This window comes from Brachycentrus maculatus, unplaced genomic scaffold, assembly GCF_059751285.1.
Source record: "Brachycentrus maculatus isolate JH-2025_06_01 unplaced genomic scaffold, ASM5975128v1 h1tg000039l, whole genome shotgun sequence".
In the NCBI taxonomy this organism is placed as follows: Eukaryota; Metazoa; Arthropoda; class Insecta; order Trichoptera; family Brachycentridae; genus Brachycentrus; species Brachycentrus maculatus.
Genome location: NW_028280793.1, coordinates 2,460,886 through 2,476,052, shown reverse-complemented (window position 1 = coordinate 2,476,052; position 15,167 = coordinate 2,460,886). Strand labels below are relative to the sequence as shown.

General features: G+C 32.6%; 1 protein-coding gene across 1 annotated transcript in view; it reads right to left on the bottom strand.

The window, feature by feature from the left end:
• Positions 1-15,167, bottom strand: part of ds (dachsous cadherin-related 1) — a 370,365-nt gene that overhangs the window by 60,210 nt on the left and 294,988 nt on the right. Inside the window, exon 4 of the mRNA XM_088277154.1 lies at positions 1,738-2,229. Coding sequence (XP_088133280.1) covers positions 1,738-2,229 — 492 coding nt within the window. The remainder of the gene's footprint in view (positions 1-1,737; positions 2,230-15,167) is intronic.

Below are 15,167 nucleotides of genomic sequence, written 5' to 3'. Positions count from 1 at the left end.
TACATTTATTTCAATTTTATTATGTATAGTTATGTGATAGTAACAGTGTATTAGTTTATTGATTTGGCGTTTAATTTGTAGAACTCCGTTTTAATTTATGTATTAGTTTAATTTGTAGAACTCCGTTTTAATTTATGTATTAGTTTTAAATCAAACACAGATTTTCTGAGTCTACTAAGTTGTATTGTTACAATATAATTTTTTTATGTGTTTTGGTTACTAAAATACAACTTAGTAGAATTAGTGATTGATTTAAAATTAATACATAAATTACAGTGTATTAGTGTAGGATAAACATCTAGAAGCTAGTAATTAATAAAATCTCATAGTTAATTTACTTCTGTACAAGATATCTTATCCGGAAATACTGATTTTCGGATTGACCAAGATGGATTATTCAAGCTTATACCGAGCTTGCAAAAACTCACCTTTTCCCACAACTGTAATATCAACTGATAAAAAGGTGTACTGGTTTTGTTAGAAAGATTAGTTACTTATTAGCGCGTTACATACATTTAAAGTATTACCAAAGCGGATAGAGAGTAATTACAGTTCGTATGTTATGTGTAACACGCATATATATTCTTGGACGATTATTGTCCAAGAAGCGATCGGGTTTGAGCAAATGAGGCGTTTACAACGAAGATTAAAAATGCTCAATGTAAAAACTTTCAGCTTACATAATGTAATAAGAGTGGGGAATAAAATGATAACACGGCTTTATTGAGGATGTGGTGTGTTACGTAACACTACAGAAGAGAGAAAGGTGGTACCCGGTGGGTACCCACCGGAGTTATGTGCATATATCATAAATTGATTAAACCGATAATACGGGCATTCAGAACCCATTAACATCGCCCGCAACAAGAATCGGTTCAGTTTAAAGATTTGTTTCACGTTTATCCCAAACGCAATTACAGAAAGAATCAGGGATCAATTCAAAATCAATTTATTTTCGAGTTATACACAGATATCAATTCAAATTTTTAATTAAAGCATCTTTAGTCGGAGCGAGCGAACTACAATAAATTACGCATGGGCGTGATACCGTGTGTATCTACCGTATACCTACCACACAACACACTGCTCCGGGACGCCAACCCGCGATCTGTCTTATAACCATATATCGGCCGGTCGCCATACATCCCGGAGCACGTCGGAACAGATGTTTGGAGCCTTCGCACCGCGGCGCATAAACAAGGACATTTCACCTATGTGTGCCAGATTTACAACTTATTCGGATTTGCCTTTCGGCATAGCGGCGCATGGAAGTGCCCGCAATGCTAGTGCTGATGAACCGAAGAACACGTTCCAACGAAAGTGTGCCAATTATAGTCCGAAACGACGCCCAAAGTTACTGTTTATGCCAACGGAATTAAATCTGCATATATGCATGTTTAAAAATAAATAACAATATTAATAAAATAGGCCACGTTTAATTACAAACATGCAGTTTTTCATAGGCACAAATATCTACTCATAAAATAGCTCATCTAAATTAATTACACCACTTGAACTAAAAACTTAGAAAACTCAATAAACTTAATTGTTTATGCGCAGCTCTATGAAATAATTACACTCATCGATTTAAAATGTGTAAGCGCTGAGAGTGGCTTTAATTTATATAATAACTGTCACGGGTAATTCCGTATAATTTTGTAGACTGGTAGCTCGCACAAACGATAATTAAATTTCACATGAATGACCAAGAGAAATGTATAATAATTAGTTACTTACTCATATCAACTCCGGTAGCCCTAACAGTTCCGACGAGTGTCCCCAGCGGTACATCCTCTCTGACCTTGTAGTGGTATCTCGGCCTATCGAAGATGGTCGGTCTCTGCGCCGAGTCGACAACGCTGACGAAGACTTCAGCGTCATTTTCTGACCTGGACCCTCCGCCATCAGTGGCTGAGACGTTTAGCTTGTGCAAGGGTTGAGATCGAGAAGAAAGCATCCCCGGTCTGCTGACGAATAGTTCTCCGGTAGCTCTGTCGATCCGGAAGACGCCTCCGTCATTTCCGGCGACTAAGCGGTAGGTAACGACGCCTAGACGCCCAGAATCGGCGTCGGTCGCGGCGACAGCTATGACGGGCATAGTGGCGGAAGCGCCGCCACCGGCTCCTCCCTCCCGCAAAGATACGTTGTATTCCCGAGGGTAGAAAATGGGTCGGTTGTCATTGACATCCGTGAGTTGGATTTTGACCATTGCGGTTGTTGATAGACCACCTGAAAATGAAAAATAAAAACAACATTAATTTCATATTTTGAGTGAATCTAAATACTGTAACTAATTAAAATTAAAATTACTAGTTAAATTAAACTTTACATAAAAAGTTGGTAATCACGTTTTCAGGCGTTTAAAATATTATGTAAAAATAATCTGGGGTTTGGTTTTGCATACATCCAATCAAGGAACACTGCTAGATAAATAGGTTTCACAATCCAACATAGATGGCTCTTGTGAACTCATATTCACATCAGACTAGTGATGTCGGTTACGACGTTATCCGGTTACTGATCAAATAAAATATTTGTAGGAAAACTATACAGTTGTTATTTTATTGTATGAAATACATTTCCACCAAGAAATGTCAGTACAAAACTGAAATCTAATATATGTAAGAGTGCCGAAAATTTTATTAGTGTAATTGTCGATCATGATTAGAATGGTGAATGTTACACTTGTGTAAAGTGATCACTAAACCAGCCTGTGCTAAGACAAAAGCTCTGTAAATAAGCTTCCATATTCTTCTATATCTACATGGAGATGTCTAAAAATGTTCCATTAACTTAACAATTATAAATCTTAACAAAGATTTCGATTTTCAAATTGTTTACGGCTATAAATTCAAATGTCTTCTGGAAATAAATCAGCATGAGCGAAACGTAATGCCAGAATTGAACCACACCTGCTCAGATATGAACAGTATAATAAAAAAAAATATTAAATTCCACCAAACGGTTATAATAACAACCGATGGTTTCAAGAGATTACATTTTGTCATAACAGTTAAAAAGTATTAAATTCTAGCATATATCGGAGCCATGATTGCAATTATTGCGGCCTACCAAAACTGTTTAAAGGGTGTTTTTTTAGAGGTTTGCTTTGTAAACTGGCAACATTGTCTCTACAGACTGTCGATTTGACAGTTGACAGTTGATTTATAGTCAGCGAGTTTCGCTATTTCACTATAAATAGACTGAATGACAAATATGCGCGTCGTGGGTTCGATGAATAGGCCGAAAAAATATTCAGCTTCATTTTTGGTTAAATGGCTAAGCAGTTAAATCAATAAGCAGAAATGACGAATTTGGTGTGGAGAAAACCCAGAATCCTTTGTCGAGACGCCCTTACAGCCATCAAAAGTCACTGTTTGTTGTGCTTTATGAGCAGGTGGAATCATTGGCCCACATTTTTTTAAAACGACGATGCCGGCCAGAATGTTACGGTCAACGGAGAGCACCACAGAACTATGGTTACTGACTTCTTCGTTGTCCTCAGTTGAATGGCATTGTTGTGACGGAGCTGTGGTTTCAACAATATTGCGCAACATGTAACATGGCAAGTGCCACCATCAATTTGAAGTTATACCTCTAAAAAAACATCCTATACCATATACATATTTACGTTCCATCATCATCTACTCGCGATATTTTACGCGAGGCTTTTATAGCAAAAATATCGCTATAAAAGTCTCGGTTAAAATATCGCGGGTACATGCTGATGATTCACAGCGCAAACAATGTTGCATTCTATTCTATCGAGAAGTCATATATGTACTAAAGTCCATTTCAATTTAAGAGACTATTCATCTGTCAAATTAATCGCATGATTATCTTTAAACTCAGTCCTCGTTAGATATTAAAACGATATAGAATACCAAACAAGAAGTAACATAACCACACAAACAAATAACTATTTTTTTTCAATTGTAAGTATCTAGAAACAATCCTTAGACAAATGTTTATGTCCACCTCCGTAGTGTAATGGTCAGCACGCTCAGCTACCGTTCTGGAGGTCCCAGGTTCGATTCCTAATCTAATAAATATAAGAGATTTTTCACTCTAGCATTTAATCAATATTATCCTAGCCTGGTACCTGAAGTTTTCCTTCATGTGTTAACGATCAAGATAACACTGCGTTTATATGATGCAATGCCTTATGCGCCATTGGGATGTGGACAAGAGTTTGAAGAAGACAAAAGTTAGATTGTAATCATGTTTTACCTATTTGATCAAAATTGACTAAAAGGATTGCAGTGACATGACAGTCAATAAGATAAAAATATCTTGCTTTTTCATGAAATATTGTTTTTTGGTGGTACTTTTAAGTGAACGATGAATGATAAGGAGAGTATTATATTACCATACCATAAAGTTAACAATGCGTTTAATATACAAAATATGATATTGAGTAATTATTATTATTTGCTTGTTCGTGTATGCCTGTAAAGATTTATAAATGGTTCAGTACGAGTACTCCATATGTAGAATAATTGTAACAGATTAATTTATTATTAGATTTAAAACAATATTTTTAGCTTTTCCATTTTATTTTTATTTGACCAGCGACCGGGTTTCGTCGTAACCGACATCATCAGACTGGTCAGACTGGTGTTGTAACAGATTATTCGGAAATATGAACACCATTCATTCCACTTGTCGACGAAAAAAAATAACAAAAAGTTTACTTTACTTACTTATACTTATAACCCTTATCCGCATCCAATGGTGCATAGGGCACTGCATCGAATTGACGCAGTGTTTTCTTGATCATTACTTACATGAAGGCAAGGTGATCACTCTTCAGGAATTAGTCCAGGGTAATTTTAAATAAATATTACAGTGTAAAACCACTAATATTTATTTTAACCCCCCTGGGAATCGAACCCGGGACCTCCAGCACGGTAGATAAACACGCTGACCATTACACTACGGAGGCGAACCAAATTACTTTAGTAGCTTAATTTAACAATATCATTATTAAAGCAATGATTAATGAAAGTATTTTAAATAACTTTCGAATAACTATGTTAATAACATAAACCTGACTTTTATAACTGCTCCGTATTTAATTTAATTTAATGGTTGCAAATTAAAATCTCGCAATATTTTAAATCACAAAACTGAAAGTGACCAACGTAATTAAAAAAGTAACACAATACATTTAGAGTAATTTCGTTATCTCTTTCGTTTAAAAACAAACAAGATACTTAATACCGAGTTTTATGTGAATGATTTCACAACGTGTGTTTTTAATTTAATTATTATAGGGCACTGAAAGTCACGTACCGTTAGTATTGGTAAATTAATTAAGCCATTCATTGGACAGTAAAAAAATAAGCCTCTGAGAACATCAGAATCTCTTAAAACAATTTTATACGTCGACATTTCCAACTGATATAATAATATCGCTCACTCCTTTCAGAGAAAGATTTTAAAGTTTATAGATATAATACAATGTATTGAAAATAAATATCAAGCCACTTATTGAACTTTTGACTGTGCAACGCATCTTTTTAGGTAAAACTTGAAGGATTTTTTCTTTAAAAAAAATAATTAAACAATACCCTTTCTTCAAAATGCAAAAACAACACTTACTGCCCTGTAGCGGGTAAATATTAAGTTAAAAATATGCCTCTTTTGCTGGGATATAGTACATTTTCTGGGCATTCTGAAAACATGCACAACTGAAAATTGATTGACACAACCTTTTTTGATTTATGACGTTCTTGAAAGGAGTGAGCGATATGTGAAAAATAAAATATGTGTAAAAGAGTCATTATTACTATAAATAAACAATAATAATTGTTAAATGATTTTTTAAAAAAAAATTTGAGAGGTCATTTTGAGGGTGCAACACTGGAAAATGGAATAACCCTACCATAATCATATATTTTTTTCTCAAAAAAAAATGGCAAAAGTCTGCGAATTCGGAGGGCATGTATGTATGATGGATGTGAAGGAGGCGAGGGGTGTATGTCAGGACAGAAGAGTGTAGCGTTCCATCTTTTCTGCCTACCCCTGCGGGGAAACGGCGAAATGGTAGTAGTAGTAGTAGTAGTAATAATATATTTCACACCCAATAGAGGTGAGAGTTAAATTTACATGATATATAAATCATTCAGTATTCGATGCATGTGTGTTTTTGTAAAAAAAACTTTTATGTATATATACATATCTACCTTTATAAATGTTTACCTCCTCTTCCTCTTTTTACTTTTATAACTGTGCGCGCGTATGTGTGTGTATTTTTTCCATCATTCTATTTTACATACTGTATATACCAAATGAACCTCTTAGGCTTATTATACACTCCAGCTCAAGCTTTGAATTTAATAATTTAAAAAATAATAAAAATATATAAAGGGAAATGTTGTTTTCTCATCTTATTTCACATCCAACGTTCGATGCAATAAAAAGTTTTTTTTATTAAAAAATCAATATACTTTGACATTCTAAGAGAACTTTTCGTGTTTAGAAATATAATCAATACAATATATTTTGATACATCAATTAATTTTTAAAAAGACTGGGAGAATAAAACTGAGTATTATTATTAGTTGGCATATATACCCGTAAAAAATGTATAAATGTTTCAATATGAATTCGTAATATGGTATGTAGAAATATCATAAAATACCTAAAAGCTTTGATTTTAAGTTTTCATAATTATATAATTAAAATGTAACTTTGTTTTAAAATAACTATTGATATTTAATTATAACTTGATTACAATGTCTACCGGTTTCGAAGCTAACCGCTTCTTTATCAAGACTGATTAATACTAAAACTCTATCTACTAAACAGTATTCAAAATATTTTGACGGTTAGGGAAAGAAGCTTAGGTAGATCTCAAGTGGCTTTATTTTTTTTGTTGATTGGCAGTCACAGTCAAAAGGGATTAGGGATGAGTGATTGGAAACATATTTAATAACGGACTTTTAGCAAAATCATTTACTTGTGTATTTATTAGTTGTAAATTATTATTAATTGCCTTTTTAATTTCTAATATTTCTAAGTAATCTAATTTAAGCCCTCTATTGCAATTGTGTAATATCGCTCACTCCTTTCAAGAACGTCATAAATCAAAAAACTTGATTTTTCAGGAGAACGTTTTTAAAGTTTAAAAATATAACGCAATGTATTAAAAACAAATATCAAGCCACTTATCAAACTTTTTACTGTGCAACAGATCTTTTTAGGTAAACCTGAAGGTTTTTCTCCATTTGAAAAATATTTAGTTTATGTAAAAAATAATTAAACAATAACTTTTCTTCAAAATGCAAAAACAACATTTTCTGCCCTGTAGCGGGTAAACTTCAAGTTAAAAATATGCCTCTTTTGCTGGGATATAGTACATTTTCTGGGCATTCCAAAAATATGCACAACTCAAAATTGACGAATTTTGATTTATGACGTTCTTGAAAGGAGTAAGCGATATATAATAACATAATTATAAAATGGAAAATCACAAAGTTAGTGCATCAAATATACATTATAATTCATCGTTATGTTTACTTTTTATGAGATGTTTACTTTTCGGATAGATGATGCATGCTAGATATAAAGAGCTTTCAAAGGAAGAGGGTTGTCAGAGGGGTAGCCGTGGAGGAAGGAAGGGGATGGGGGGAGGGAAGGCGAAGGCGTGAGGAACGGAATGTGTCGCCATATTTATGAAGTTATCTCGGGACGCCAAACAGGGACGCGGCTATCGGGAAGAGGGAGAGAGATGTCCGGACGTACTTTGGGTCACGGGAGGAGACGATCTCTCACGACAATCGTGACGACAGGACCGCAGAAATCATACGAGAGATTGCCAGAATAATAGCGGAGCAAGTGTAGCTTCTCTAGGTTACTAGAGCGCACATAATAACACACCTTCTGAACGATTCGTGACGAGAGTCAAAAATTAATGGATCGGCATTCAAGAGTTTAAAAAAACGACAAACCATTAACTTTCGCGTATTTTCATTGAAACCTATCAATTAATACTTTCTTATCTTTAAAATAATTATTTTGTAATTTCGATATAATAGTATATAATATAACTGAGTGATATTGATAAGATTAAAGTTTTGTACTGACATTTCTTGGTACTGCATTTTATATAATAAAACAACAATTGTGGTAAACAGTTTTTCACTTTTACTTCGGTCACTGGGAAAATAAAATCAAAGAGAATAAAACTAAATTATTGTTATTTTATAATTTGAATAATATTTGATAAAACATCTTTATACCCAAACATTTCTAAAAAAAAACTTTTATATTAAGAATATTTATTTATTATTTTATATAAAGACGAATAAGGAAGTCTGGCCATTTACAGAGGTTTCGACCGTCATAGGTTTAGTTTTTAAATAAGTTTTTTTTAAAAAAGGAATAACCCGCAAAGATCCTATTTTAGATGCTTGTCTGCAGGTAGGATAGTAAGGATAGGGAAGGTAAATGTGAAAAATACATTTACCAACACCCAGACCAATTGAAAATAGATGTTTCTTGAATACATTTTGCAATTGGCGGGAATCGAACCCGCGACGCCAGTTTCGCAGTCGAGCGTCTACCCAACTACGCCACGGCGCCACATTTAGTAATCACTTTTCACGCGTTTAACATTCACCAATTCTACCGATGATTGAAAACCACACTTCTCAATTTTTTTGAACTTCTAGAATTATTGATCAAACTCGTAACACAGTATGTGCGAGTTCACAACAGTCATCTATGTCAATGTGTAATTCTTCTTCATCTATGTTGAGATAACAAAAATATATTATAGGCTTAGTTCGACGGCGTATCTCAAATAATACCGTAAAATAAAACACTGAAATTTCCGATTGCGTGTTGAATCACCAAAAGGGAAATAAGATGTTGAACGTAATTACTAATCTCAATGAAGGATGGTGGGAAAAGTGAACTTTGCCACCTTTGAAATTCGCAATAACGATCCTGACAGGATTGACTTGACCCTCTATCGCCCCGAGCCATAATCTCATTTGTGCATTTTAAAATAAGTTTGTGTGGCGAAAGTTTGCGGGAGTCGTGTGATGGGTTGAAAAATGATCTGGACAGAGTAAATTATGTGGGCGAAGTGCCGCGACTTCTGTCTGCTAGACAGACTTGAATACATTGTATGTATGTATGTATATATATATTTATATATATATATATATATATATATATATATATATATATATATATATATATATATATAAATATATATATATATATATAAATATATACTTTTTTAGTATATTTATACATACACACACAAACACATGTACATGTATGTGTGTGTGTGTGTGTGCGTGTGATTTTTTTAAAGAGACATATTTGTGTTTTTGTTATTTACACCAAAAATATTTCATTTGACATTTCTTGTGGAAGTGTGGAAGTACATTTTACTTAATAAAATACTATGTCTAGGTCAACTAGGTCTGTCAGACCAGTCTGATGATGTCAGTAACAACGAAACCCGGTCACTGGTCAGATAAAATGTGTGTAGAAAAACTGTTTTATTTTTAATATGATAAAGAACTATTTGATCATATATAAAATGAAACACTTGTGTAAGACCAATCTTTTAGGAATTCTTTGAGGAATCTAATTAATGTATGCACTACTAGTTTCGAGGACTTTTTTTTATCAACAGGTGAAAATACAGCAGTTTGTATTTTAGCCCTATTGAAAAGAGCATCAGTAGTTCTCAAAACTTGTCCATTTTAAAGTCGTTTTGTATATTGTTTTGAGAATTACTCCTAACTCAATTTTCCGAATTGTGTAAGAAAATAGGAAGCACAAGTGTTTTTATGAAATCTAGTGCATGGATTCGTGTCATTTGAAATAAACTAATAGAGCCATTTCCTTGGGGTAATGTCACTTTATAATTACCATGTCAAAAGATTACAGTTAGCGATGATAAATGATGTGTCATAATTTGATTGTAGAATCTGGGTTATTCAGTAATAATGTTATAAATATATTATATTGCACTCCGGGCAGAAGTCACAGATTGCCCGTTAGTTTCCGTATTTGCGTTTTAATGGAGATTTGAATAGTGCATATGGACCTATACTGTCTAATGACGTGATCCTACTTTCCTAACTACTTGCGTCATGATTCCTAGATGCAAAAATTCTCTGATATTTAACTAATGCATACATGATATATGGATATACAATATTCACAGCTTTTATTAACGTTCCCTCTGACTGTAGCTGTGGTATATTTATTTAAGATTTATTTTTTCCTTCGATTATGATACATATTCTAATTGAAAATGCATAAAGTATGTATAAAACATTGTATAATTAAATTATTTAAAAAAATCAGTCAAATTTTGTATTTCGATTCGTTTCATCTATGTTTTTACTCATATTATTTTTTTTATTTTTTTTTATTTTTTTTTTACTCCACATGGACTAATTATTTCTTATATCAATTACCATTGCCCTTAGGCAATAGTTTTTATTATTTACTCATATGTTTAATTTATTTTTAATACACTTTTTGGAATGAAATGAGAATTAAAATATACAAATAAATCACTTGCATGATACCACTCTTGAGTTATTGAATGTAAACACGACTAGTTTCGAGAACTACAGATAGGCTGAACAGGTGAAAATTGTATAATTTAAATTTAAATTTTACTTGTTTTATCGTTATTTCTTAAAATCTATTGTGACACGTGTTTCGATCCATTCTGCATAATTTTCGCATACCGTATATAAGGTGTTAAGTATTGGAAAATGATGCGGAATGCATCGAAACGCGTGTCATAATAGATTTAAAGAAATAGTGGTATTTATCGAGTGAAATGTAAATTAAGAATATAAGGATGTTACCACAAAGTGACTGTCGAATCAATTAATGAAAATAAAATAGTCTGTATTTTTATTTGTCAATGAACTTCTGGAGTTCTCGAAAATAGTCGAGTTTACATTATCAAATATAAAAATAGTCTTATACAAGTGTTTTATATTTACATACATTCAAATTGATTCATTTCATAAGATGAGTTTGAAAAATAAATAAATAAATGGCCTTAATGACACGCTATATAATAAATAATCTAGATCAGTGGTTCTTAACCATGTTGGAGGTACCGAACCCCACCAGCTTCATATGCGCGTTCACCGAACCCTTAATTGGAAAAAAATATTACTAGATGATATGACATACGATATATTCATTTATTCAATAGATCTAGTATATTATTTGAAAGGAATATATCAAATACTATGAAAAATGTCCGCCTCCGTAGTGTAATGGTCAGCACGCTCGGCTACCGTTCTGGAGGTCCCGGGTTCGATTCCCAGGGGGGGTCAAATAAATATAAGTAATTTTTTTCACACTAATATTTATTCAATATTACCCTGGACTGGTACCTGAAGCGGAAGGCTGATCACCTTTCCTTCTTGTGTTAACGATCAAGATAACACTGTGTTTATAATGCAGTGCCCTATGCACCATTGGGGTGCGGAAAAGGGTTTGAATGAATTATGAAAAATTATATTTATTAATTTATCCAATAGATCTAGTATATTATTTGAAAGTATTATGACATGTTCCTTTAAAATAATATACTAGATCTATTGGGTAAATGAATATATTGTATGTTGTATCACTTTTCATAATGTAGTACCTACAATAAGTCGGGTGTGTATTTTGAGCTCCGTCGAACTCGGGAGACAGACTCACCGAACCCCTGGGGTTCGGTGAGTCTGTCTTCGGTGAGGTTAAGAACCACTGGTCTAGATAATCGATAAAGCTATCTACAATATTTCTTATTTTATCGATGTATAGATATCCTTTCAATAAAGAGATGTCAAGAAGAAAAGTGTTATCTCTTTGGTAATACCAATGGGTTAATACGTTAAGCGCCCTTTTAACGTATCTTAACTTGCATGTATGTCCCTAGATGAAGCCTCGCTTTATCTCTTGACCAGTATTAACACAAGAAATAAAATTCTTAATGACACGTTACAGGCGAGCTTCACCGTGAATATGATGTATCAAAGAGGTTGAAATATGTAGCGATCACGCCAGATCAAATCAGACCCAGAGCCGCGAGAATAGTTGGTCTTTAAGACTCGGTGTTCATTACACTTACTTGACGCCGAAGGCGTTGTTGAATCAAGTTCGCGGTACTTCGTCAACTCTTAACTACGCGTCAACTTATTTCCTTGGAAAGTTATTTTTATTTTATATGACCGCAATAAGTATATGTAAGTGTATATTATTATTAATATTATTCTATTTTTAACGTGATTATGAAATCGGACGAAATTCTGCATGATTCCAAAAATTACGTAACATGAATTGGATTTTCATCACACGAATTATGAATAAACTTGTTTATTCACAAAGAACATATCGCTCACTCCTTTCAAGAACGTCATAAATCAAAAATTTTGATTTTTCAGGAGAACGTTTTTAAATTTTAAAAATATAACACAATGTATTAAAAATCAATATCAAGCCACTTATAGAACTTTTTATTGTGCAACACATCTTTTTAGGTAAAACATGAAGGTTTTTTGTCCATTTGAAAATTTTTTATTATGTTAAAAAATTCATTAAACAATACCTTTTCTTCGAAATTCAAAAACAACATTTTCTGCCCTGTAGCCGGTAAATATTAAGTTAAAAATATACCTCTTTCGCTGGGATATAGTACATTTTCTGGGCATTCCGAAAACATACACAGCTGAAAATTTACGAATTTGATATATGACGTTCTTGAAAGGAGTGAGCGATATGTCCTTTTTTTATTTATTGTTTTATTATTCCACATATAGATGACTGCTCAACAACATTATTTTTGGCAAATGAAAGCAATTGAAATAAATCGGAAATTATACAAAATAAAGCAATGAGAATGGTGCTCAAGAAAAATAGATATAATAATATAGAAAAAATGAGAGAAGAACTCAAATGGATACCTATAAAAAAGAGACTTAAATGAAATATACTTATCTTTATATATAATTTTTTAAACAATAAATTACCCAAATATTTTAAGGATAAAATAGTGTTAAACAATAAAAAATCTTGAACATATTGCTAGAAATAAGGATAGAATAAGACTGCCAAAAAAAGGAAAGGGCAGGAGGGTTAATATGTGAAATACATCACAAACACTAAACCCAACTAATAATAATTCTTTTTAAAATTTATTTTGCAATTGGCGGGAATCGAGCCCGCGACGCCAGTTTCACAGTAGAACGCTTACCCAACTAAATATATAAAAAAATGTCGGAATAACTGTACAAAGCTCTTTTATAAATATGTTTAAAAGCAGATAACGATAGTTAGCCAGAAGAGTGATGATATGTGAATATTTTTATGTCCTAATTTAATCACGATAAAAACTGTTTGTCCGCTATTATAAAAATCGCGTTAATTACAAAATTCTATAAAACAGTGAGTAGTAAAATACTTCATAATACGACCGGTGGAGATCGTAAAAGCTAAAAAAATTCCAACCACTTAGCTGTCGTGAAATTTCTCATACGAGAGACCTACAGAGTCGACTATTCTATATCGTCATATCAATCCTAATCACTTTTACATAATGACACCGTTGAAGTTTATCTTCACAGGGAGTTTTGAAAAAATCCAGCATCCATGATTTCGTAAAACACAAAAAATGAATTTAATAAACAAAATAAATATATTTCATTAACGTTTTCCGCACATATTTTGCGGCACATTTTATAAACTTTATAAAATAAAACAACTTTGTTTTAACCACTTTTTATTGGTACACTTTTTCCTACCGGTTTCAACAAAAATCTTGTCATCATCAGGGTTTATGTACTAAATCTAAAACATTGAACTACTCAAAGTTAGATTAAAGATAATTACCCTTCCCTTACGATACCCAAAACTTCCACGCACTCCGTACACCATATGAAAATGTATTCGCTGCGCAAAGCTCGTTGCAAAGCAACATTAAGGAGTTTTTTCCAGTTTTTTTAATAAAAATTTTTAAATCACATTTTCATATGGTATAAGTTTTTGGACGATACGTTGGTATGAAGAAAAGCGTACTAGGAAGAATAATAGCATGAGATGAATGCAATATTCAATGTATGAAAATATTACATTAAAACGCATAAAAATGGGTAAAATTAGTAGCAGAGACCTTCATGAAAGGGATAAACCCAGATAAATATGTGAACAAAGATTTGTACGTACATTTATTTTTATTTTTAATTTATTTTTTACCACAGAGTAGAGAATAGCCCCTTTAATCGGCCATACAAATCGGATGATGACAAATAAATGTCACGGGGCCTGTGTTCGTGTCTGAAGCCGCGTCAAAAGAAATCAGCGCGGCGTATAATATATAATTCTATTAAAACGCGTCGGATATTCCGGAGCCATAGAGCCAAGTATCGCATCTTCGGAATCCCACCCAGCAAGAAGTGAAACGAGTTATCGAGGAAGTCGAATTTAGGTATAATGTAAATACTAGTCAACACTGCCTACAAACTAATTATGAAATTACACCAATTTCGTGAAAAAAAACACTACCGATTATCTGGTGGGAATGTCGAATGATGACGGGTATTCCACTCGACCTATGAAGACTTGAATTGCCTCATCAAGGAGTTGAAATGAATATATCGATACTTTATTTTATTACAAATAATATAATTACGAATACTATAATAAAGAAGACGTGTTCTATACCGGAAAATTTATAGAATTTGAACAGAGCTTTCGGATGTAAATTAAGATATTCATAATATTTTTTAGTGCAAAGTAACTATTTCGGAGCACAAAGTATCTGTTTCTTTAATTTTTTTTTTAAAAAGTCTTCTCTTCTAGCAACTAATGGTGCATTGAGCACTAAGTCGTATATTATTTACCCTTAAAATCGACAATAGTGTGACGGGGTGATGCTTTTAAAGAAATAAGGTATTTAATCCTTGCGCACCTTCCATAAATCTAATATTAAGGGAGAATGTGACAAAGAAATTATTAAACAAAAAAATAAAACTTCAGTCAGAATAACATAAAGATTTTTATAGTGAAATTAATTTAAGTCTAAGATACTGTAAAGTATTCTTTATCTGCCATAAAAAAATTTAGAGATATTTAAAAAATTTAAAAAACACGATGAAATAATATTTTTAAAAAAATAATCG